At 41.0% G+C, this 24,909-nt stretch overlaps 1 protein-coding gene across 1 annotated transcript; it reads left to right on the top strand.

The window, feature by feature from the left end:
* The first annotated feature begins 97 nt into the window (after nucleotides 1-97).
* Nucleotides 98-23,480, top strand: LOC148734528 (axonemal central pair apparatus protein HYDIN-like). The gene is made up of 31 exons (XM_088752786.1): nucleotides 98-313; nucleotides 746-897; nucleotides 1,020-1,336; nucleotides 1,625-1,800; nucleotides 2,304-2,476; nucleotides 3,162-3,360; nucleotides 3,737-3,836; nucleotides 4,111-4,379; nucleotides 4,987-5,327; nucleotides 5,655-5,799; nucleotides 6,105-6,398; nucleotides 7,030-7,777; nucleotides 8,074-8,348; nucleotides 8,888-9,156; nucleotides 9,378-9,806; nucleotides 10,144-10,368; nucleotides 10,698-11,008; nucleotides 11,528-11,675; nucleotides 12,867-13,074; nucleotides 13,638-13,883; nucleotides 14,604-14,773; nucleotides 15,188-15,386; nucleotides 16,039-16,308; nucleotides 17,107-17,412; nucleotides 17,787-17,870; nucleotides 18,852-19,061; nucleotides 19,963-20,126; nucleotides 20,696-20,846; nucleotides 21,277-21,507; nucleotides 21,998-22,222; nucleotides 22,688-23,480. The coding sequence occupies exons 1-31, from the start codon at nucleotides 98-100 to the stop codon at nucleotides 23,168-23,170; spliced, it is 7,734 nt and encodes a 2,577-aa protein (XP_088608912.1). The 3' UTR covers nucleotides 23,171-23,480.
* The last annotated feature ends 1,429 nt before the right edge of the window (nucleotides 23,481-24,909 follow it).

Genomic DNA, 24,909 nt, shown 5'->3' with positions numbered 1-24,909 from the left:
TATGGACCATGATCCAGAATTTTTTTTTTCTTTTTCAAACTCTAGATCCAAGGAGACATTTTATTCTAATAAGAACCTCCTGCCCAATAAATAAGATATGAGTACTCTTGGGTGGAGAGAATCCAATCCAATCCCACCCCCGGCCACCTTTGCTGTTGTGCCATATCCTGTACGAAGACGTCCACCCCTGGAATTAGATCCCCCTTCTCATTATGTATTCGTGGCGTCGGGGCCAGATGATCCTAATGCCCCTAAGGAGGATAAGACAAAAGAAGCTGAACTAGAGGTGGAGAAAACACCCGAGAAACCACCGGTTAGTACGTTATTTTATGATTATTATCATTATGATTGTTATTATTATTTACAGCCCAGGTTCCATGAATTAGATTTCGAGCCAGATAAAGTGGGCTGGAGTACGTAAATTGTGTGTCAAACTCTCTGTAAAATCAATGATAAGATTAACCCAAAATGGTTTTCTTTCTTTTTGATAAGTTTCTATCGGTGAGCTTTTTAATTGTATTTTGAAACCTTGCAAAAACGTCTAACTAAACACACCAAATTGCCTGGTCATAATTTTTATTTAGGGGTGTTTACCTGTGAATCACGGTCCATATAAAAAAAAAAAGCCTAGTATCCAGACATCTTGACTCCTGTTCTTGTCGATTACGTCAACCACGTAAAAGTGGTCATTAGCTTTTATTAAACACTGATTTGTTGGCAATGCTGTTCTCTCCCTTAATTGCAGGAACATGGACGCAAGGGCCGTAAAGACAAGGACGATAGAGAGGGAGGTACAAAGTCCAGAAAGGAGCGGGGAGGCTCTGCCCGCAAGGGTAAAGCCGCACATGGGGCTCCATCTCCACCACCCAGTATCACACCTGCAGAGGAAGACAAGAGGTTAATTGGCTTTTTAGCAAACTATTTTTGCTAAAGCGTAGTGAGTTAACTTGCTGGTACCAAATTGCTTTATGTCATAGTAACTGATTTCCAACATAGTTTTCTGTTTGTACATCCAACAGTGAAACTACTGTGGTGCCCAGCACCCCTCGACTCGTCAGCCACCGCTGGGTCATTCCCGCCAACGATATTGTGAGGTTACGCATCCGTTTCCGGTCCGAGGAGCTGGGTCAGTTTGACCAAACATTGAACTTTGAGATCATGGGGACGCGCCGTCGTTATCAGCTGTTTTGCCGCGGCGTCTGTGCTTTTCCCGCCATAAGTCGCGAGCTGCGTGTGGTGTTCCCTCACCGCCGAAAGTACCGCAAACCGGAAGAGATCGTGCATAAGAAATACGTGCTAAGTAGTGAGACTTTTGAATTTGGTCCACTGCTCTGTGGTAAGTCTAAATGATTTGACCTTTTTATTAGCTGTGGTAAAATAAAGTGCGTAAAAAAGGTTGTTTAGGCTGTTGCTTTATTCTCCTTTTTGTAGTGTTATGTCTTCTTGAAATTCCGAAATATATTTTTCTTACGTCTTTATGTTCCCAACCTTACATTCGTGCATTTAAACGGAATCAATCACCAATAGGGATTATGCAGGGAGAATAGACGTTACATTCTATTAGCTTCTATATTTTGAAACCATTTACTTAGAAAAATGGTTTCTATATTTCCTTTTTTGACAGGTAAGACTCGAGACCGGTACAAAGAAGGGAAGTATCCAGAGAATATGGAAAAGATAGTGATTTGCAACACTTCTCCTCTGGAAGCAGATGTCAACTTTTGTTTCCAGCAGGACAGCACAGCGGTTACCTTCATTATTGATCCGCCCAACATGAAGTTGAAGCCGGGAGAGAGTCAGGTAGAGGCAGGAAATGTTTCCCTATAGAAAAGTAAAAACGATAAGGACGAGACTCCTTAGATTTAAATCCTGATTTTTGTAAAGTGAGGAAACCAGGCTTTGCCATTTGTTTCCTTGAATTCTTTGAAGGCTCACTGAAAAGGAAGTCAACTCATAAATGTTTTCAGTGAAGAGTTGGTAAATTCAAGATATTGCCATTCTGAACCTTATATGTAAAGTTCAAATTAGCAATGTTTTGTATTTACCAGCTGCAGCAGACGCTAGCGTTTTGATTCTTGTCACGAAAAGCTGTAGAAAGCGACACAATGATAAACAAAAAACGGCCTTTTTAGCAAATAATGCGATAATGGTACCAAATACAATGTTCGTGTGACGCTAACCCAAGTTTCAAACCTAGGTTGATGTCTTTGTTAGGAGGGTACACTTAACAGTGCCTGATCAATTACTGCTATTGGTCATTGCTCAACAGCTGTAAATAGTGAGAATTATTATTGCTGTTGCAGGACCTCACTCTGTGGGCATATCCTAAGACACCAGGCTTCTTCGAAGATGCAGTGGTGTGCTGTATTCGAGAGAATCCTGAGCCCGTTGTGTTTAAGATTTCCTGTCATGGTGTTCGTCCTGAACTGGAGTTGGATCGGAGACAGCTGCAGTTCGATAGAGTTTTACTACACAGGTCTGTCGACACACCCTTTCGCGTGTCATAAAACAACTTAAAAATGTTTTAGCAAAGCCATGACTGATTGAAAGCAATATATATTAAATGAGTGGGCGCAGTCTCAAAGACGAAATAGCCCTCGGTTTCAGTTGTCTCGTTTTGAGCCTGTGCAGTGACCATTGTTGGGCTGCCCTAGTTAATTGAGTTCCTCAGAGTTACAGAGTTTCCTACTTTGTCATTTCACATAATACTCATGCCGTTATTGAATGCGTCCGCGATTATTATTGCAAAACGTGATTGAAAGGGAGGCAAGAATGCTCAAATTGTGTTCTGTGGCTCCGGGAACTAGCGATGAGAATTTAACCCATTGCTTTGTTCCGTTGGTTTTTCGTGTAAGGTTTTTGAAGGCAATATTGTCTGACAGCTCCTCTCCTTACTCAAAGATGAATCAGAATACTGGGAGATTGTTTGACATCTATGACAAACGGGTGGAAAATTTAAACTTTTTACTATTGTAGCTTAAAGAAGCAATACTTTATACCCAACGTTTCTTGAAAAACCGGAATCTATGGCTATTTCCATCCCAAAAAAGAGTATGAGTAAAAAAAAAGCATACTAAATCACTCACTCTCTTGTCCTCCTCGTATTAGGATTCCCGCAGCCATGACAACATACTTAATAGCTCTTTCTGTTCTTTTTTCAGGAAAGACACAAAAATTATCTTCCTTCGTAACAGCACTCTGCTACCTGTGGCGTGGCGAGTGAATGGGATGGACAATCTGGGTGATGACTTTTCGTTGACTACTGAACATGGCGTGATCGATGCTAAATCAGAGTTCGCTCTTCAGATGCACTTCAGAGCTGTGCGGCCAACCAACGTCAAAAAGATCGTGAGGCTGGAGGCACGTAACGCACTAGTTATAAATTAAAAACTTTCAGGAAGCGAGACTTTGGCAGGCGTAACTGTAGGTCTTCAACTCGATAATATTTTAGCTAAATCCGAAGAAGTGTGATAATTCAAATCGATTTTGATCTACGAAAATACACTTAACTTGACTGAGCTAAAAGTGAAGGTCTGCCCTCGAGCTAAGAGGCACATGTTGACAGAGCTTATACCGGATTCTATGGCATGAGGTGACTAGGAGTATGCTCCTCCACTAGGATAGGATGGGAAGCCAGTCCATGGTTGTAGTTGGTATGCTGCAGCTCTTAGCTGTAGCTGTAGCTTCTGCGGCTGTAGGTGCAGTTTGGTTAACTGCAGTGTTTTGTGTTTCAAAGGTGTCTGATGTGGAACAGATCATGGGCCTGGTACAAGCAGAAAACATACAAGTTCTCGCGGAGTCTTATGATGTCGCTTTAGATATGAGTTTCCCTAAAGGTACGTAGGTTGACTACTACAGGTATTGGCATCCATTTGTTATTGTTTTCGTATTGTATTAAAGTAACAGTGATGGTAGACTGTCATCAAACGAATTCCAAAGACTACCTGTGAATACTTTGTCATTTTGAGATATATTGAATATTGGATTTAATTTGATGACCAAACTTAATTCTCAAGCGGTGACTATTCTATTGGATGGAAAATGGCCTCGCTTTGAAATCCTCACTTCAGATTTGTTTTCAGCAAAATTGCTTTACGTTGTTTTTTTCAGGTGCAGACGGCGGTCTTGACTTTGGCGTTCTCAAAGTTTTGGATGAAACAAAACTGACTTGTTCTCTAAAGAACAAAGGCAAGTTTGAAATCAACTTCAATTTCGTGTTTGAGCCAACAGACGGTTCACCAGCGGACGTGGCACAGCTGTTTACAGTGATACCTAACAAGGGTCCCCTTCTGCCCACTGATCGTCCTACACAAGTACAGGTCATCTTCAGATCCAAGAGTGAGATTACTATTAAAGACCAGCCTGTCCTCAAATGCCAGGTAAACAGTGTTTTCGCTTGCTGTTTCAAACGATATTGTAGATATGTCATGACTTGGACCTTTCTATTCCTTCGTGTTTATCGAATTACTCCGGCCTTCCTAAGAGTTATATAACCTTTGACAGTTTTTGTCCTCTTAAAAAACAAGCAAGCAAACAAAAAAAACTATAGCAACAGCAAAACATGCATGAACAAAAGCTTTCGCAAGTAACTTACCAGCATTGGTTTTACAGTATTGTGTTACTGGTTTTGCTTACATTTATGAATTGAAGCAGGAAACGAGAACAGAACTCTAATGCATAATTTTTGTGTCTTTGCTGAGAGCTTCTTTGTCCCTTTCATGACTTGAAATGCAAGATACCCGTCAGTTTACTTTTGATTAACATCTCAATTGTAAGAGTCAAAATTAGCAAATCACTGAACGTTTCGGTATCATCTTGACTTGAAATTATATCAAAATACTGGTACCATTTCGGTTATTTTTATGCTTAAATGAAGTTTTAAAAACATTTTAGAAACTCACCAATCAATTCAAATTGCTTCCCTCAATCCTCCGGATGTAAATGCCTCACGTGATGTTCTTATCGTATGTCCATTGGTTATTTCAGATCGTAGAGCCTCATCTTGGCGAAGGCGGTGAAGTGATCGCCAGTATTCCCATAAAACTTAGCGTGCGCTCCGTGTACAGTAAATACGCCGTATCACCGGTCAGTGACATTAACTTTGGAGCCATGCTTATCAGCACTAAGAAAACCCGGGTGTTCACCATCGAGAACAAGGGAGAGTTTGAATTCCGGTATTCAGTTCTAAAGATGATCAGCACGGTTTCACAAGGACGCCAGAAACTAGTGCCACCCACGAAAAGAGCCAAATCACGTGATGGGTCGAGTTCGGGAAGATCTCAACAGGACAAACCATCTAAACCCAAGAGGGCAGATTCAATACGAGGGTATGTGGTTATTTATATGATATTACACATGCAAGAGTTTCAGCACGTTCGTTTGCTGGGAACACGTCGCGCAAAAAGTTGAAATGGAGTGTAGAATGTTGAGATAAAATGTAGATGATTCGAAAGAAGTCAAGTAATTTCATTGTTATTTGATATGAATGAGCGCTCCAACCAAATTTCATCGCAAATCTTTTGAAAATTGTACATATTCATTCCAACTTTTGGCCATCCGTGACCCTCGACTATTTTTTTTTAGGTACGTACACTTTTCAGATTACAATCCCCAACCTGCAGTATTGAAATAATGCGCTTTCAATTGTTTTACAGAGCCGAGTTGACCGCGGGTGCACCAAACATTCGCCTTCAGCTTGGAATGTTCACTGTCTACCCAGCTGTGGGAAGCGTACAGGCCGGTAGTTCTGTGCAAGTAACGGTGGACATGGTCGCTGAAAGTCCAGGCTTCTCAGAAGAGGTTAGTTAGATTTTTTCTCGCACCTTGCGCGCGCTGTGTTTTTGAAATGTCTTTATGACGCCAATTGTATTGCGCGAGCGCGGCGGATTTTAAGCGAAGTCAATTATGACGTGAGCACTTGATTGAGCGTCTGTTTGTCGGTAACTTTGTGCACCAACTTCAACGTCGAGCGAAACTCTGCTTGTTGGGCAGATTGTTTTGCATGGGGGACAGGAATTTGCCTTTCTGACTCCTTGTAGAATCGATTTCACATTCTCACAAAGGTTATTTCCACGTAACAATTTTTTTCTTGTGTTTTATTTCAGGACATTGCCATTGACATCTCAGACCGCCCGCCGTCAGATCAACCCCATGGAATACCCTACAAACTGATTGGAGAAGCATGCATCCCTAGGATCACTACAGTCACCCCCGAGACAATCGGTTCTATCTTCGAAGAACACTTGATCGTGAAACAATTAAATTTATTCCAGTACTTGACGCACGACCTCGCGAGTGGCTCCGGAGTGTATGGAGAAGACGAGAACAAGTTCATATTTTACAACGCAATTGTTGGACGGAAAGCCAAAGCGAGGTTTAGAATTGGTAATCCAAACAAGGTACGTGGAGAAAGTGATCGTGGATGGCAAGGGGGTTTTGCGTCAACCCGCTTTTGATTGGTCCAGAAAAATTGGCGCCCTAATTAAAACAATCTTAGTTGGTAACTCGTATTTTCCCGCGCCTCAGCCAGTTTCTTATTTTTCTTCGAGTTCTTGAGATATTTATCTCTGTTCAGCTTGGACGTTGTCAGTAGAGACGTTCTAACGGTGCTGTGCTTCGCGTTTCGTTATTCTGTGCTACTTTTTGGAACATTTTGGGCTTGATGATTGTTTTGAAGGCTTGGCATACACGTCTCAGTTGCTGGCAAACTTCCTTTACTAAAGCCCTAACGGGAGTCTCGCATCAAGAGAGAGGTTTAATTTCGCTTATGAGTATCTTTCTTTAACCCTTTACACCCTTATATCAGTTTGATTGTTCTCTCAGTACGTTTCCTGTGATACTTAAGGGAAAATTTTCTTAACAATCAAGAGCTTCTTGACCCTGCGACCATTTCTTCTATTTTCATAGCTTAATTGTTTGCTGTTGGAAGAAATTAGATGCCTATCACTGTGGGAGTCAAAGGTTTAACAGAATGAAATTCCTTTCCTCTTACTGATGAGTTTTGTGATCTCTGTTTTGTCATCAATGCAGGTGCCATGTGACTTGGTTCTTTCCGTGAAACCGCAGTCCATGAAACCGTCTGCTCGCTGGCACGACGTCTATGAAATCGAACCACAGCGGGCGTCGATTCCAGCTCACAGCTATGTATACGCCACTGTGACTTTCATTCCTCCGTCCATGCAAACTTATAATGCTACACTTGAAGCTGCTGTGGACGGGATGCCAAGCACTATGTCAAAGTACCGCAACTTAACTTTCGATATTCAGGGTGAAGGAAACCTTCCCAGAATCACCGTTGTTCGACCCACTGCGCGAAACAAGAAAGGTGCTCCGGTCCTTTTGTTCAGACGTCTTTTACTTGGACGCACTCAAGTTCTCTCGCTCTCGCTTAAGAACGAAGGCACATTGATAGCCCGAGCAAATATCGATTTGAAAGATCCCGAAGGTATGTACAAGATTTCATGCGTGGAAGGTACCAAAGCTATGATGCCACTTGACGACGGCGAAGACGACGTTGATCCGAAGTCGCGAGTTCACACCTTGTCTGTGGTGGTTTCCATGGGTAAGACAGCCGATTTTGCAATCGAGTTCAACCCCTCCCTGGTGGGGCGTTTGGTGGGCGAGATTAGGCTGACAGTGGTGGATAATCCTTACGAACAAAGTACAGTTCAACTGATTGGAGAAGGGTACGAAGATGAAGTGACTATAGATAATATTCGGTCATTTGTTCAGACTGAGAAAATGGCGCCTGAGACGGAGATTGACGACAACACGCCAGGTACTATCACGAAATGACCTGATAGTTTCTTTGTTTGTGTGTCTGTTGTTTGTTTGTTTTCTATTTTGCGAAACTGGAGAAACAGTGTTCCAAAGACATATCTTTAGCCTTAGACTTCGTGTGGCTGACTTTGAAATTAATTGAACACTGGATACTATTGTTATTATCTTTGTTGTTGTTGTCGTTGTTGTTGTTTTTGTTGACCTTGGTATGAAACGCGTAGCATGGATACGGCCCTCAAAAATACTATGTTACATTTAACCCCCCTTTTCTTATTTAATTTTTCTGTTCCTCAGCATCAAGAGAAAACCACGTCAAATTTGGGGATTGTGCGGTAGGCGTGTCTAAACAGCTGTCATTTACTTTGACAAACCATTCCTCCTCGGACCCATTGCGCTTCACTTGGACCCCACCGCCTGAGGTGACGTTTTCTCCGTGCACAGGGCACCTACAGCCTAACTGCGCAAAAGATGTCACAGTAACCTTCTGTTCGAACGAGCCAAAGACATATTCAGCAACAAACATTCCTTGCAAAGTCACTAAAATCAAGCTAGGAGAGGCGCAAGATAAGGTATGGCTCCCTTTTGTAAAAGGAATTGATTATAACGTGGTATTTGTTTATTATCTAAACGACAGCTTAGGCTCTTTGGCTAAAGTAGAACTTCTCCAGTTACGGTGAACTCATTTAATTGTGCAAGAAGATTCATGGCTTTATCTCCACCATAAGAAGATTAGGAATGAAAAAGAGGGAAAGGAGATGCTATTCTTCTTAATTAGTACAAGTTCTAAGATGCGTAACGATGATCAAACCCTTCGAATTTATCAAATTTATTAATTTATCAGCTGATCAAACCCTTTGAATTTATCAGTTTCTAAGCCTCTGCTTTCCTGGAGCAAAACATTCTTTAAATTTGATAACTTGATTATCTTCATGATCCTTTTTTGGAGTTTAATTTTCCTTTTTTCTTAAACTCTTTCCAGACACTACCATGCTAAAAAAAAAAACAAAGGAAAATGGAATTGGCGAAACATTTGTTTTTTTTTTAATTCGACAATTTGTTGTTTGGATGTTTAATAGATTAAACGCTAATGTAATTTCCGTTTCTGTAGGCGGTGGACTGGGACGATCGCATGCGCACTGTAAAGTGGATTGACGTGGCACCTAGTGAGGACCCTTCCACTGGCGTGAGGAAGTCCCCCCGGCCTGCCAAGAAGAAGGTCATCGAAGTTGAAGCTGAGCCTCCATATACAGCACTGGAAAATAGCCCTAAGGACGTGGAACTATTGCTAACTGCCGTGTGTGACTATGCTAAATATCGCTGCAAAGTTGAGAACATTCACTTCAAAGACACACTGATGTTTCAATCCCGAGTGTACAGGTAAGCTGTGAGGTATTTGTAGATCACTTCCGTGGAAGAAACATTCCTTTCTATCTTTCCTAGTGCCTATTTTTAAACTCTATTGGGCGTATTTTTAAAGCGTACAAGATGAAATGTTTCTAGATGTGAAGTTGATAACTCGATCATCGATCCCAATTAAGAACAAGTTTTCTCAGTTGTCAAAACTTACTGTAAAGATTAAGAAAAAAATTATTTTTCAGCTTTACAGTCTCAAACAAAGGCGATGTGCAGCTCGATTACAAATGGCATTTTCAACCAGTGGAAAAACAAAAGACTGTTAGCCTAGCGGAACAGCTCGTAGGACCCGAGAGACCCGAAAGCTCTGCTGGACAATCTAGCAGTCAGCAAACAGGTCGCCCTTCAACCTCTGCAGGGGACTCATCAGTGCACCCTCCTAGACGTGTACCCCCAATGACCCAACGACCTGGTTCCTCCATGGGCGGGCGGCCGTCAAGTGCCCTGGCTATTGCATACGAGGCAGGCAGTGTTGTGAGTGAAGGAGGAAGCGATGTGTTCCCGTTTGTGATTGAGCCAGAAAGTGGAAGCATCCCTGCAAGAAAGAAGGGTAGCTTTGTTGTGAAGTTCTCGCCGTTAGATGTGTCCGAGTATGATGCTTTGGTGACCTTTAGGTAATACTGTGGTACAATGATGTAACATACAAACTCGTCAAACAAACATTAAAAAACGCAAAGAAACTCATAAAAAAAGAAACAAACAAATGATAACGTGATAGGCGTTTATTTGCCAAACCACACAATGCAACTGAGTCAAGAAACTTATTTGTCGTCAAACATGAAATTTGGCGTTTTGGTTAATGTGAAAGAAGGAGTATCAGAGAACCAGCGAACCCGGAGAAAAACCCTTTAGAGGAAGGAAGGAAAATCAACAAGAAACTCAGCCCTCAGGTGACGCCAGACAAAATGGTTGCAATAACGATTTCTCTCTCTATTCTTTTGATCTTTACAGTGCTAACAACCTTCCGCCCGACACAGGCGGCTTCTCCATTCCCGTTCGTGGACGGAGTCTTCTTCCCTATTGTCACTTTGAATTGGAGGAGTCGGATTACGTATCCGGGGGGAGGAGAAACCCCGAGTTAAGGGGTCCTGGTGGGGCTCCCCCTGGATCTACCTTGGATCCTAGCACAAAAGTCATCGAGTTCAAATCGTGCGGAGTCAAGGTCAAAAACATTAAGTAAGTGAAAACTAAAACCTTTTCTAACCTTTCTCTCTCCGAACATAGGAGGGGTTACAGATGCAATTCTTCAACCCTTTAATTTCATTCAATTTCCAGTGTCAAATTTAGTATTTGCCCATTTTTCAATTATGTTGGTACAAATACGCGTCAAACTCCCGATTCCAATCACCTATATCCAATTTCTACGGCCTAGAATTAGTCAAATCCCATGTTATATTGTTTAGAAGCCAGGAGTGGAAACATGGTAAAAATATCTGAGCAATGCATGTGAGTCACAGTTAGGATCAGTTGGTGTATAGGTACTTATAAGTGTTATGTTCCCACAGGCGTTTTAGCGTCATAAACCCATCCAACACAAGCTACAGTTTCTTGTGGACCAGTGAAGACACACTGGATGGTGCGCCGCCAGAAACTGTCAATTTCCGGTGCCTGACTCCCGAGGGGACCATACTGAGTGGCAAGAAGCACGAGATGGTGTTTGAGTACGTGTCAGACTCGCTTGACCTGGTAGAATCATTTTGGCGGTTCTTTGTGCCCGAATACAACTTCTCAATTCCATTTGTTTTGGTGGGGCACACATTTGAGCCCGTGCTGTCGTTTGACAGGTCTCACATAAACTTCAGGGAAATGCTGCTTGGTGAGTAAATCGCGTCTCGTAATTTTTTTTCTTCATTTTGCGTCGTGGTTTAATAGGTTCAAAGAGAAAGAGATTTTAAGATATTAGCACTGTAAGGTTGGAAAACATCAGTAAGGGAAGAATAAACGCACAGGAAACAATGATGGCAAAGGATTAAGACGATTAAAACAGATTGCGAATGATGACCTAGAAAAATTCAACTCGCGCAACATGTGACTTAGTTCGTCGCTGAGATTGGTCGGATCTAGTATAACATAGGACAATGAATAGGTGTTAGTAACCTTGGCACGTTGCTCCTTTCGAATCGGTTCCAGTGCGTACAATTGTTCTGGTAATGAAATCACCGTCTCTCCACACAATTTGGAGTTGAGTTTTTTTGATCGAAATGGGAATCGCTGTGTAATTGGAAAGGAAATAGGCAAAGACTCCTATTACGGTTCTTTGGTTACGCCAATCTTGTGTTTTTTACGTCGATATAGATTTAGTTGTTAAATACATCTTCACGCTGTTCTGTTTTAGGTCACCCGGCAAAAACAACCGTACAGTTAGTGAACGAGGAGAACATCCCATTCACTTTCTCATTCAGTGAATCATCTTGTCACACGGAAGGATATGCTTCCAGTCTGGCTGTTGAACCCATGTCTGGAATTGTTCTTCCTAAGGCCAGGTAAGAAACTTCGTGATATCTAAAGTAATAATATTACAAATGGGGTATGAAATAAATATTTTATTATATAAACACCAATGAAAAACCAGGTAAGCTTTCGCACGAAAACGGGATTATCTTCACACGTGAAAATAACATGTTATCTCCACACGTCACGGTGAAAATAACACCATTACTATGGTTATGTAATAAATCGCACCTTTCGTCGCGAAAGTGAAATGTTTTGGTTTTTCTTTGATGTTTGTATAATAAATAGAATATTACACGGCCGCTTGGAGATACGAAATTTCTCTTCCCGAAGATAAATTTCGTTTCTCCGCGCGGCCGTATAATATCCTCCATGCTCTGACCGGTGATAAATTAGTGACGCTTTTATCCTCATGTGCAAAGACCAGTGTGTAAAAGTTTGTGGAAGTAAAGCCTGAAAAAGAAGAAAAGAAAACAATTCGCGTTTCGACTTGGCTTGTGTGGTATCTGGTTGTGTTTTAACTCTTTACACCCTTACATCAGTTTGTATATTCTCCATACTGTTCTCTATACATTTCCTAAGGTGCTGACAAGGAGAATTTGATTAACAATCAAGAGCTTCTTTAATTGGTGATCATTTCCTTTATTCTCGTCACTTTACTCTTTGAGATACGGGTGATATTGTAGGGAGAAGTTAGATGCTACAGTCACTATTTGGGGAGGTCTAAGGAAAATTATTTAAGATGGGCTGTTATTAGTGTGTAGTGTATAATCAGTTGGGTCTACACAACAAACATTCGCCGATGCTGCTATTTCGTTTTTAGGCTAACCGCCTCCCGGTTAGCTCAATTGGTAGAACGCCGGACTGTTGTGTGGGAGGTCGTGAGTTCAAATCCGGCCGGACCAACACTCCGGGTCTTTAAATAACTGAGAAGAAAGTGCTGCCTTTGTAATAATATCTGCAAATGGTTAGACTTTCTAGTCTTCTCGGATAGGGACGATAAATGGAGGTCCCGTCTCAGAAGCCCTTGTATATGAAAAAAAAAATTTGTGGGACGTTAAAGAACCCACACACTGTTCGAAAAGAGTATGGCACGTAGTGCCCGGTTTTGTGGTCTATCTTTGTGTAGTGTCTATCAAATTGATGGGGGGTACTGCGCCTTTGAATATTGTATAGAAAGGGCGCAATATAAATAAGGAATTCATTCGTTCATTCATTCATAGGCTACCAATCGAAATCTCCTTCACGGCAACTGAACAGAAGGAAGTGAACTTCAATGTTCTGTGCCATGTGAAAAAGAAAACTTCTCCTCTAACCTTGAATGTGAAGGCCGAGGGATACGCCATGAATGCGCAGCTTGTTTGCGAAGATTCGCAGGGTAACAAGGTGGAGCTTACATCCAAAGGAACTAACAGGATCAACCTCGGAACGGTTAGTTGTTTTGTAGGAAAACATCATTGGTGATTTAGCTTAACGCGAGACCTTAAACTATTTATCTGCTTTTGAAACCAGAGTAGCCTTCGACCAATTATTTATAATATTAGAGCCGGAGAGCTAATGATTTTAAGTTGAAGATCAAAGTCGATTTCGGATTGAAATAACTCTGCCAATCACTTAACTGATCGTTTGAAAACGACGAGACTCTTTTACTGTCTTTCTCTTTTTTATTCGCTCTCTTTTTCCTCTTAGATTATCGGGTCAACACATATAATAACTTACTAGAATCTAAGAGCTGATTATCACTGTGGAAAAAATTTATTGCGTTTGTCTGGCCAAGCACAGTATGACCCTTAAACCATTCTTCGAACGGATCTTAGGTTAAAAACGAAACCACAAAAATTGAAGAGAGAGTGGGTGAAAATGGTTTGAACAGATTGCCAGGAACGATTTATATTTGTAGGATGCACTAACCATGACATCTTTGACTTCCTCAGAGAAGTTCTTAGCAAACGATAACATGAACGTGTTCTTTCCTTTTTTTACTCTCGTTGAAGGTTGAAATCAACGAAAAAGCCACCCGGCAGTTGTTTGTCATTAACTCAGGGAAGTTTAATTTGGACTTTTCGTGGGAGATTCATAACCGGACTAAGCTGAAGGGTCTAAGGGTTCTAGATGGGGAGGAACTTGTATCAGTTACTCCTGAAAGTGGAACGGTGCCATGTAGTACTCGCAAGAGATGTCAGTTAGCTTTCTGTCCGCCTGGAAGACTCTCACTGACAGGATGCGATCTGTTGTTAAAGGTATTATGATTTACGTTTTGCAGTTTGTAGAAAGACATGTTGTGAATGTAGGTTTGCTCCTTGTTGGAGACATTTTTACTTCAGGGTTACCTTTGAACTAAGCTATGGTTCTGCCAAACGCACGTGAGAATTTTTTTCTGGATAAATGATATCGAATCATTTCATAATTGAACTGTGGAGGCGCGGTGGCCTCATGGTTGGTGCGCTCGACTCCGGATCGAGTGGTCCGGGTTCGTGCCCCGGCCGGGACATTGTGTTGTGTTCTTAGGCAAGACACTTTACTCTCACAGTGCCTCTCTTCACCCAGGTGTATAAATAGGTACCGGCAAATTTAATGCTGCGGGGTAACCCTGCGATGGACTGGCATCCCATCCAGGGGGGAGTAGAAAAACTCCTAGTCGCTTCATGCTATAGAAACCGGAGTTAAGCACCGGCCTAATGGGCCACTAGGCTCGTGAACAGACTTTACCTTACCTTTGAACTAAACTATGGTTCTGCCAAACGCACTTGACAACTTTTTCTGGATAAATGATATCGAATCACTTTATGACAAAACTTTAAAGATTGTTCTGATTTGACATTGTGTTGAATTGAATTTATATAGTTCTTTGTAGCAATTTGTGAGTCATCTGTGGGAGTTAAAGTTTCATCTTCGAACTGTATGCAGCTTCTCCTACCTGCAATGTTACAGATGACCTCTCGTTTCCTGCTTGTCTGTAGATCACCAATGGCCCCACATTCACCATAAATCTAACAGGGAAGGGTACACAGCCTGGACTCAAGTTCTCGTTTGTAAGACATGACTTTGGTCCATGTTTTCTGTACCGTGCTGGTATGCCTCGGAAACGGACTACGCTGATCATTAGGAACGAAGATACAAAAGATATCAGGTGATTTGTTTATCTGTTTCACGATTATGTTTACATTTCATATTTTTCTTTGGGCCCACTTTCACTTCACAAGAATCAAGTGGGCAGAAATAGTTGCGCAATGGATCTTTAATTAAAGTTGGTTGCTTTTTATTCTAAGTTATACCAGTTTTCAATCATTCTATTTTCAAGAAAGCGAATAACCATGGTTAAAATGTCTAGAAGCCCCATTTTATTTCAGATTATAGGATTTTAATTCCCTTCAGTTCACTCTTTCCAAGAAGCTGTAGAAAAAGAAATTCAAACAAAAGCTGCAGATTTTACAAAGTATTTTTGCAAATAATTTTTCCGAAAATGGTATCTGACTATTTAAGGAAGCACAATTAGACTCGGACCACGTAATTTATTTCCGTAACTCCATGTTATGTTTTTCAGTATCGAGTGTCAATACGAAAATACTGCCCACCTTGAAGTCGATTGCTTACCCGGAGTTCTGGTACCGAACGAAGCCATGCAAGTAGATATCGTGTTTTATCCCCGGGAAGCCAAGAAATATCATGAGGTCATCCCATTTGAAATCAACGGTCTATCCACCATGAATGTGGAGATATTTGGCGAAGGAACTGACATGAAGGTAATGTATTTTACTCAATGTACTGCTCAGCAATGTATTTTTTATCTTTATCTTTGAAATAGCTTGTTAACTGAAACATTTTTTAGGCAAAAAAAGTCAAAATCTTCCTCACGGCATCCAGGATAAGCTAGAATCATTTGATACATCAAGTTCATCAGACGGTTGCTTGCACAAAATGAAATCATTTGTTGGCGATGTTTTATGATGAATTGTGAATTTGTTTCCAACCTTTTGTCAACCAAACCCGAACACAAGGCATAACAACTGGATAAGGTCTCAGAACAGCTTGTTTTCCGGCACCGGCTAAAAATTTGCCACGCCTTAGAATTTCGCAACGAACTAGTTGAAGGGTAACACCGGACTGTAAACAAGAAGCAACCAAAAGGGCTTTAGGAGAACTACACAACGACTTTTAAATTGAAGTTTTGGCTCTAGCCAAACTGCATAAAAACTTGAGGAAGGAGCAGACAACAAAAAAAAGAGGTTCTTTAACGTAAAAAAGACAAAAGAGGTGTTGATAAGCTAGGGAATAACAAAAGTGGTGAAGGATGGAGACGATAAAAAAGGAGTGCAAATAACGAACTTGAAAATTTTTGGCCAGAGTTCTTAAGGTGCTGGAACCTTGACAGTTCTTGTTTGTTATTCCTCGTAGGTAGAAGTCGCCAATCCTTCAGACAGAAAAGTAAACTTTGGAGCCCTGCGTGTCGGTCAAACAAATCAGCGAAGTTTGAAGTTAGTGAACCGCAGCCCTGCACCAATTACTTTCACCGTGGCCATTACACCAGCTGTAGTGGCGCTTCAACAAGCAAACATTCTTACTATTAGCCCCTCTTCGGAAATCACTCTCAGGGCTAATGGCGGCACGTGTGGTGTGGAGTTGACTTTCAAACCGAAAACACGCATACCACAGTTTACTGAAGAGGTAAATTAACGGCTCGATAGTCTTTAAGATTTTTTATTTTGTAAAGATGCTATTCTGTTACGCTCTTTTCTGTGCCTATCGACGGTATTTTTCCGCCAACAGCGGCTCGTGGTTGTTTTTTTTTTTTTATCCTGCATCTATCAAAACTCCCTTTTGTTTCTTCCACAATGTGGCGCACCATGTCATAGTTAATAATTTTTTTCTGCATCATAAAACCCTGTGATTTAGCCAACCTCCCATCTTCTCCTGTCTTTAAACACGTAAGTCCATCATAGCTTGAATATTTTCTTTTGTCCATGTACCAAAAACCTTTTCAAGATAAGATAAAAATTCAACACATCCTCGTTGAAAACAATGAATATTCACAGTTGCTTTAAATATGATATGTAGATATTGGCCGGTGCTTCGTTCAAAAATATTGCATGATTGGCAACCTTAAAATTCACACGGAGCGCTGTTCGATGTAGTGTTGTCAAAACAAAACCATAGAAACCACAACCGCCAGCCAATCAGAGCGAGGAAAGTATCACGGGAAGCCAATGAAAACTCGGAGCAAAAAACGAGAACATTTTCTGAAGCGCGGGAAAATGCGAGTGACCACGTTGCGATTGGTCTAAGTTTTGAATCTGATTGGTTGAGAAAGTGGCGTGAGTTTTTTTCTGAACCAATTACAGAGCTAATTAATGAAAACCAAAGCAATCCCGAATTACTTTCGACAATCTTTTAAAAATTGCTCAACTTTATCCGGTTTAATTTTTGGATTTTTGTGTAATTGTCCGTTTATTCTTGACGTTGTAGGTGATGTTGGAGTGCGCCGGCATGTCCCAACCAATCTTTGTCGTAACTGGCTCTTGCCAAGGAATAGAGATCACGTTGGACAGCGACTCGGTGCCGTTTGGCGCTGTGGTACTCGGCAGTCGCAGCACAAGAAAGCTAATCATGCACAACACAGGAGACATCGGAGCAGCATTTACTTGGAATGTAGAAAAGTTCCAACCTGATTTTTCTGTCTCACCAGTTAAAGGTTACATTTCACCTGGAATGGAAGTTTCCTTCGAGATCGTGTTCCATCCCACTGTAGTGAATCATGATATAAGATACGAGGTATGAAGCACATCTGTTCGGGAACTTGCAGATAATTATAAGTATTATTATTTTGTTGATTTGGCATTTTTTTCCCAAGCTACGTCCACAATCGAAGATTACTCAGCTAGAACGGTGTTAAATCACCGTAATCAATGAACACCCGTGATTTTACTTCTACACCGTGAGTAGTCATCGTGTGAAATGTTAGCTTTTCAAAGTTTCTCTCGGCAGTTTGTTTGCCTTCAAAAATTTCCTGTGGATCACTGACTAACCAGATATTTATATCAACTTATTATTTCCCTAACATGCCGACTCAGATCAAGACTTTTTTTAGAAACCAATAATTTTGCTTCTCTGTGATACCTGACTGTCGTTTGTGTTTTACTCAACAGAGTTTACGTTGTGCCATTGAAGGAGGCAAAGCACTGAAGCTCGTTTTGACGGGAAGCTGTATCCCACAGACACCTTTAAAGGAGGTAAAACATCCTAGCTACTTTAAAAAGAAAACCACTCATACCGAGGAAAAACTAGAAACACAAGGGTTATGTCTTTAGCCTTGTGCCAGGTACCCATGCAAAAGCCGCCTGGTTAGCTCAAATTATCGAGCGCCGAACGGCAGTGTAAGGCGAGGAGTATCAGGTCTGATTAACACTCAGGTTCTTGAAGTTGAAGTTGAAGTTCATTTATTTGTTTAAGTAGGTTGATTAATTTGGCAGCTGTAATAGCTGATGTGGACCTGCTGTCCTAACCCACCCATCCCACCCCACCCCAGGGGAGGACATCCATCACACAGTAATCTCGTGTGTGGGAAATTAGCGTCTCCTGCCCCAACCCTGCAGGAGACGGGACCTCCATTTATTCGTCCCTATCCGAAAAGACTAGAATATCTAACCATTTCTTGATGTTCTAGAAAGGTAGCAAATTCTTCTCAATTATTTTAAGACCTTGAGTGTTGGTCCGGCCGGGGCTCGAACCCTCGACCTCCCGCACAACAGTCCAGCGGTCTATCCATTGAGCTAACCGGGAGCCTGAGAAGAATGTGCTGGCTTGTCACATTCATCAACGAATGGGTAGACATTGTAGTCTTCGCTGATTGCTTTTACATTTTTATTGTTATACTAAGATAACAAAATGCACGACCCATAGAACTAGAATTCATAAACCCCGACCGATAAGGGCATCTATTATCTTGCTGGCAGGTCCACACCAGCACACACTTACACTCACTGTTTAATTTCCCCTTGCTCAAACATATAAACAAAGGATTATACGACAAACAATGGATACCTTTTTCCATGAGCGGCTGTGCCATAACGCGAAACTCAAACACGAAAACCTACTCGCAAAAATAAACAGACAGAGGTCAGAGGTCCTTTAGAGGGCGGAATATCACTGTGCTTACAAAAGTTTACCCTTACTTTGTTTTCGTTGTGTTCACTTGCCCTTCTTTCTCTTAGATGCTTCACTTTACGACCCATGTACGCACTCGTGACACGCGTAATCTTGTCATACATAACCGAACAAACCAGTTATGGATGCTGCGGCCTGTAATTGACGGTGAATTCTGGTCTGGTCCTGACACCATCACGGTGGAGCCACAGCAGAGTAAAAACTACGAGTTAACTTACAGACCACATACTATGACTCAGGAAGGAAAGAAACACCTGGTAAGAGTAGTTCCTTTATCACTGATTGCATTTCTCATCGCATTGCAGTGCTTTGCGCTACATTGCCAGCACTGCATGGCGTTGATTTTAATTGCTTGGGAAGAAAGAGCTTCCATTTTTTATTGAAGGTTAAAATATTGTTTTTCCCCATTCTGGCGCCGTCCACAAGCGTCATTCCCCGAATCACTCCATTTTAATTACCTAATCCTCATTTTCCCGCCCCAGACTACCACTCTGTTCACTCTATGACGATATCAAGTGTCTTGCACAATCTAATAATGCAACTCGTAGATATCTAGAGGATTTCAGCCATTCCTTCAAACTTTGTCTGCCTTGCTGTTTTTATGTCAATCTCTGTAAACCTCAAAATCTCCCCCTTCTTTTTTCACGGTGTTGAAGCTAATTTTTGTCATAACAAAGATTAAGGTTACCAAGATGAAACTTCAAAGTTCGCGTATTGTTAAACTCAGTAACTAAACTAAAAATTTCCTGATGGAGAGCAATCAGGTTAGAATTTCCTTTTTTACTCAAAACTAAATTATTCCCACCAGGATCAGTTCACTTGTCAAGTTCGTTTGGAGATACTCAAGCTTTTAGCTTATTTTAGTAGTTTATTTGTACAACCCTACCTACAAAGGCATTTTTTTAAACAAACTATGAGTTAAGGAAATCATTTTGTAGGACATCTGATATGAGGTCGTGATGTGACGCTTAGCAGGGACGAAAAAAGCTATCGGATTTGCGGTAGAACCCTATGCTCACCTAACACTCAGTAAAATCCGAAAGTTTTCCTGTTTCTAAATAGAGCTGCAGGCTGGATGATCGTACAGTTACACTTTTTTTTTTATTTTCACCGAGTTATGTGATTTAAGTATTTAAGGGTTGCATATTTCTGTTTCAGGGCTCAGTCTTTTTCGCTCTCCCGGACGGCAGTGGTCTCCTGTATAACGTGACTGGAAACGCAGAGGGTCCCAAGCCGGTTAACAACATTCAGAGAGAAGTGCCCTGTAAAACGTCTTACACTGAAATGCTTACTGTCACTAACTGGCTGCGAAGACCTCAAAGGTTAGTGAAATGGCTGCTCTTCTTTCGTGTACTGTTTGATTAAGCCAAAGAATACGTAATTTTAAAAGTTAAGTGATTTTAAAATTGTTGATGTGCTAGATACAGAAGTTGGCGGTTCACTAGAATCGTTTTGAGCGAATTTCTAACTGGGCGCAATTTCAGTGTTAAAGAGTTAAATTAGCTCTCTGATCTTTGAAAAGCTCTTTGAAATTTCAGTTATTAAAAGTATCTATCCTTTTGTGACCCCAGCAGTATGTTACACTATTTGGTAATAAAAGATGATTAAGCTTTCACACCCGTCTCACACTAAAACCAACCCACAACATCTGACCTGCAAGTATTGAAAATGATGACAGCCTCGGAGTCGTTTAAACCCCTTCCAACGCAATTTTTTTTAAGGGAAATTAATTTTATCTTCATTAATTTGTTTTGACCCATTCTTAAAAAATAGTTTTTACTTAGAAAACTATCGTGGTAAATATAGTGTTTGTAGTTGTGTTGAAGCTTTTTGCCGCACATATGCCTTACATTATATTAATTCAACACCATTACAAATATTGTTACGTTAGATTCCGAGTGATAATAGAGATACTGAAGCCTGACAAACCAGACAGTGCTACAACACTCAAGGGACTGGACTACATTGATGTTCCGGGTCTCTCCAAACGAGAATACAGATTGAACTTCTTTGCTCATAAAGAGGGAACATTCAGTGCTAAGGTAAAGAATAGAGTCACTTTTTAGTACTAAATTTCAATGCCTCAGACTCGTGGAATTTTTGCCGAAATTCATTTGGTGCATCAGGTGGAAATATGACGTTCGTATGAGGTAAAAGGCCATGGTATTACTTTTATTTTACGTTACTTTTTCTTTGCAATTTTATCGTGGAACGCACCGTGGTCAGTTGAACAAATAGTTTTTTTAAGAGTAAGGAGACACTCTCAACGAGAGCGCGGAATCTTTTCATTTTTAATATAAACGGCGACGAGTTTCTTAGTTGCTGTAGTGATAACCGTAATTTACTATCAGTGCGAGAGACTGGTTGGTAAAATTTTTATCCTAATTATAGACTGTTTGTGCAGTTACTCGAATTTTGCCGTCGTTGCTCTTCTCCGATTCTGCTGTTAACTTACGGATCTTCAACTCGCAGGTAATATTCCGGAATGAACAGAGCGGAGAATATCTGTTTTATTATGTGACTTTCAAGGCAGTGCCGCCAGGTGTAATGGCTACCATTGACTTGTCCACGCCCATACGTAAGAGCACGTCTCATGTGTTGACATTACACAATCCCCTCAGTACCCCTGTGACATTCAACTCTCAGTGCTCCGTGGCTGACATCCAGCTGCCGCCAAGTTTCACCGTTCCACCTTTATCTGAGGTTGGTAGCTGACTTGTTTTAAAATACTTAAGGCTAAGATTCTTTTTGGTTATAACGGCTTGTTGTATCTCAATTTTAGATGTGATGCTTCGTTAAATCAGTTATCTCACTTGTAATGACTATTTTACTTTTCAATACTGTTCTCATCGATGTAGTTCCGAGTTCTCCTTTTTCATTTCTCCCTATTATTAAAAGTTTTCTCACCTTCGGGCAGTCTTTCACGTTTGAAGTAGAAATGAAGTCAATTACGCAACTTTAATAGACACTCGTGTTACTTTAATTTTTTTGGAAAGTTGTAGCTGAGGAAAGAGGGCTAGCCAAATTCGCGTTAACTCATTACTTCTAATATACCAATTTTCTCTCCTGCCTGTAGTGCGAAAATTCATTGCATTATTGACAGGATTAGGGAAGTCAGTATCAAAAAACTTCCACAGCAAGCTTTAGCAGTGATCGAGCTCACATTTAGTTCCTTTTCGTCTGTTGATTCCAGGGCTCGTTTATGTTTGAGTACCTACCACTGAAGGCCGGTGAGTTGACTGGTCGACTCTCCTTCAGCAGTTCAGAATTAGGCGTGTATCAGTATGACCTCAACCTGACCGCAACACCAGCCGGAACGGAGGCTCCTGTCCACTTCCGTGCGGGCCTGGGGACCAGTCAAAGTCAGACCTGCCGATTTGTTAACTTTGCCAAGTCTAAAGTCGAGTACAGCTGCAGGGTAAAACCATTTTTCCATCTTTTTTGCGTGGTGTTTACATGGTTTTGAGCGTAGTCTAAGACCAGATTAAAAGCGCGGGAATTGAATTACACAGTTCATCATGGAGATGAGCTCCCGAAAAAAAATAACAAGGGTAAAATTGTAGTGGAACAAAGAGGGATGAGACCTGGTTGGAAATTATTAGGTCTCCACATCCTGAGAATATCTGCCTTGTTAATCTTTTCCATCATCAAAATCCACGTTCCTTTTAATTAATTCATCCCGTTTATTCGTTTTTTATTTTCTTTTTAATCTCACTAATATTTTGCAGTCCACTCACGTTGAAGGCAATTTTGCTCGTTGCTAGGTGCGGTCAAAATCCTTTTTTGGTTTATCCCCAAAATGTGATATTTAGTGTAATCTATTTTGAGAAGAATTGTGTGATTTACTGCAGTTTTTCACTAATCGAGTTTGCTTTCTCTGAAGGTGGACAACACTGATTTCCATGTTGAAAAGAACATCACGGCAGCCTCTGCGTCAAGTGGTGGAACAGAGGTGGGTGTGGAAGTGACGTATGAACCATCTCGTCTGGGTGATACTCGCGCTACTCTGACTGTTTTCTCTCCAGTGGGAGGAGAATACGTGTTCCCTCTGTTTGGTCACTGCAGTCCTCCAAAACCTCAGGGCCCTTACTCGATCAAAGCGGGTGCAACAACCTCAATACCGTTTAAAAACGTGTTTTCACACACTACTCAGTTCACTTTCTGCGTGGATAGTCCTTGTTTCAATGTGAGGGCGAGCGAGACCATTCGCGCTAAGAAGACTCATAATGTCATCGTTGGTTTCGAGGGAAATCAAGGAAGCTCTAAGGCTCCACGCATGGGTAGGCTCATGGTCACGTGTCCGAGGAGTGCAGGTGGTGCTGGGAATGTTACTTGGACCTTCTATCTGAAGGGCGTCACTCCGTGATATTGCATTTTGTTAGCTTTCCGTTTCATTTGAATGACAGAGTTCTATTTTATTGGACCCGATGTGGTACTTTAACGTGTAGATATCATTCATTTCACATTTTTAATTTGAAATACGCTCAGGCATGCATTAAGTGCGCACTTACCTTTACTTCTTCTATATATACGTGGTTTTTCATGCACAAATTTTGTGGTTGAGGTCATTTTTTTTATATTATAGCGGTTATTTAAGTTGCTTTTATATCGTTCAAGATGTGTAAAGTCCAGCCTAAAAAACTTAAAAAATAAAAATTATAAAGTTGTGTGTATAAGGGGTGTTTTGGTCTTGTCTTCTTCCGAGATCTTTTGGGCTGTTACGACTACTAAAAATACCTAAGGCATAAATACTGATTTTAATACGTGAGAAGTCAATCGCTGGAGACATACAAGTTATTGTTTAAAAACATCCTAAATGTTACCAACCAAAGAAATGAAAGCACTTTTATTTCCTGTAGTTTATGTTAATGTTTTGAAGTACCGGTAGTTATGATTGAACTGATTTGTTTATATTTAGAGTCTGATATTATTTGGGTTTTAGCCGTCAGGATGAGATTCCTGATTTTGATTGTATCGTTAACATCTATGAGTGGACGCGATTAGTTTGGTTTTAAAGATCTTGTTTTGACTTCTGCGGTAAAAGACTTGACATCAAACGTTTCCGGGTCAGTGAATGTTGGCCTGCATACTCACTCATGCCTACCGATTACGAATATACAGCAGAGTTCGTAGTCAGTCAATCATACTTAGGGAGTAAGAGTCCCAGTAGTCAGAATCTGTGTAAGAGTCATTCATTATAACTCAGAGTAGGAGTTAGAGTGGTTCAGAGAGAGGTCAAAAAGAAGAAAAGGGGAGGCTCTTTTATAAAATTTCTTCTTTATTTATTGTAAACTGCCACCGGCAGTCTGGAAAAGTCCCCCGCCCAGTGTTGTAAAGCGCATTAGAGCCTTCCATGGAAATGCGCTATAGAAATCGATATATATTATTATTATATTATATTAAAAGCGAGAGGAGTGGATCTGCTGTTAGTAAATCTGTAGCAGGGAACAGACGACTGGAAGGGACATGTCTAGTATGACGAGCTTTGCTCAAGAAAAAAATCCTCAGCAGGCATCGTAAACTGATGCCGAGGTTTGGGGAAGCAGGTGTTGGGTGGATGTCATCACATGAATTACACCACGATGTAATTACACAGATTAGCGCCCACGAATCCACGAGACTTACGCGATTGCGTGCGAGTTAACGCGGGGTCATCTGTTGGCAATGAAAATCAAAATCATGAAATGAAATGAAGTTTGCTGTCCGCGTAATGGTCATAAAATACTGCGTTTTCTCAGTTTCTGCCTGTTTCCTTATAACGACATTTCTAATCACGTAGTCTTTCAAAGATCCTTCCTTTTCACAGAAGAGGCAATACCTGCGAGGCACCGTATTCGAAAAAGCCTCTCTTTCGATTATTTAGGTATGATTCTTTCGCTTGGTTTGCCATAAAATAGTAACAAAAGATATCGCAATTTTCATGTGCCGTACGACCTGAATAACAACCGTATCGAATTTCCAGTATTGCGTCACTTGGTGGATCGATCAGTGTTCACGCTTTGCGATCATAGTACACAATGTTATTGTTTTGGTACAAAACCTGTGGCGATCGCACGACTTGGCCTCGTATCCTGGTTTAATTCTTACCAATATTATAATATTAAA

Source organism: Stylophora pistillata, chromosome 3 (assembly GCF_964205215.1).
Source record: "Stylophora pistillata chromosome 3, jaStyPist1.2, whole genome shotgun sequence".
Lineage (NCBI taxonomy): Eukaryota > Metazoa > Cnidaria > Anthozoa > Scleractinia > Pocilloporidae > Stylophora > Stylophora pistillata.
This window is presented reverse-complemented; position numbering and strand designations above follow the sequence as displayed.

What these genes read in the sequence shown, in the direction of transcription:
- LOC148734528 (XM_088752786.1), top strand. Translation starts at nt 98, where the DNA reads ATGAGTACTCTTGGGTGGAGAGAATCCAATCCAATCCCACCCCCGGCC. An exon ending in CCTGCAGAGGAAGACAAGAG is followed by an intron (nt 898 to 1,019) that starts GTTAATTGGCTT and finishes TACATCCAACAG; the next exon opens with TGAAACTACTGTGGTGCCCA. An exon ending in GTCAAGGTCAAAAACATTAA is followed by an intron (nt 10,369 to 10,697) that starts GTAAGTGAAAAC and finishes ATGTTCCCACAG; the next exon opens with GCGTTTTAGCGTCATAAACC.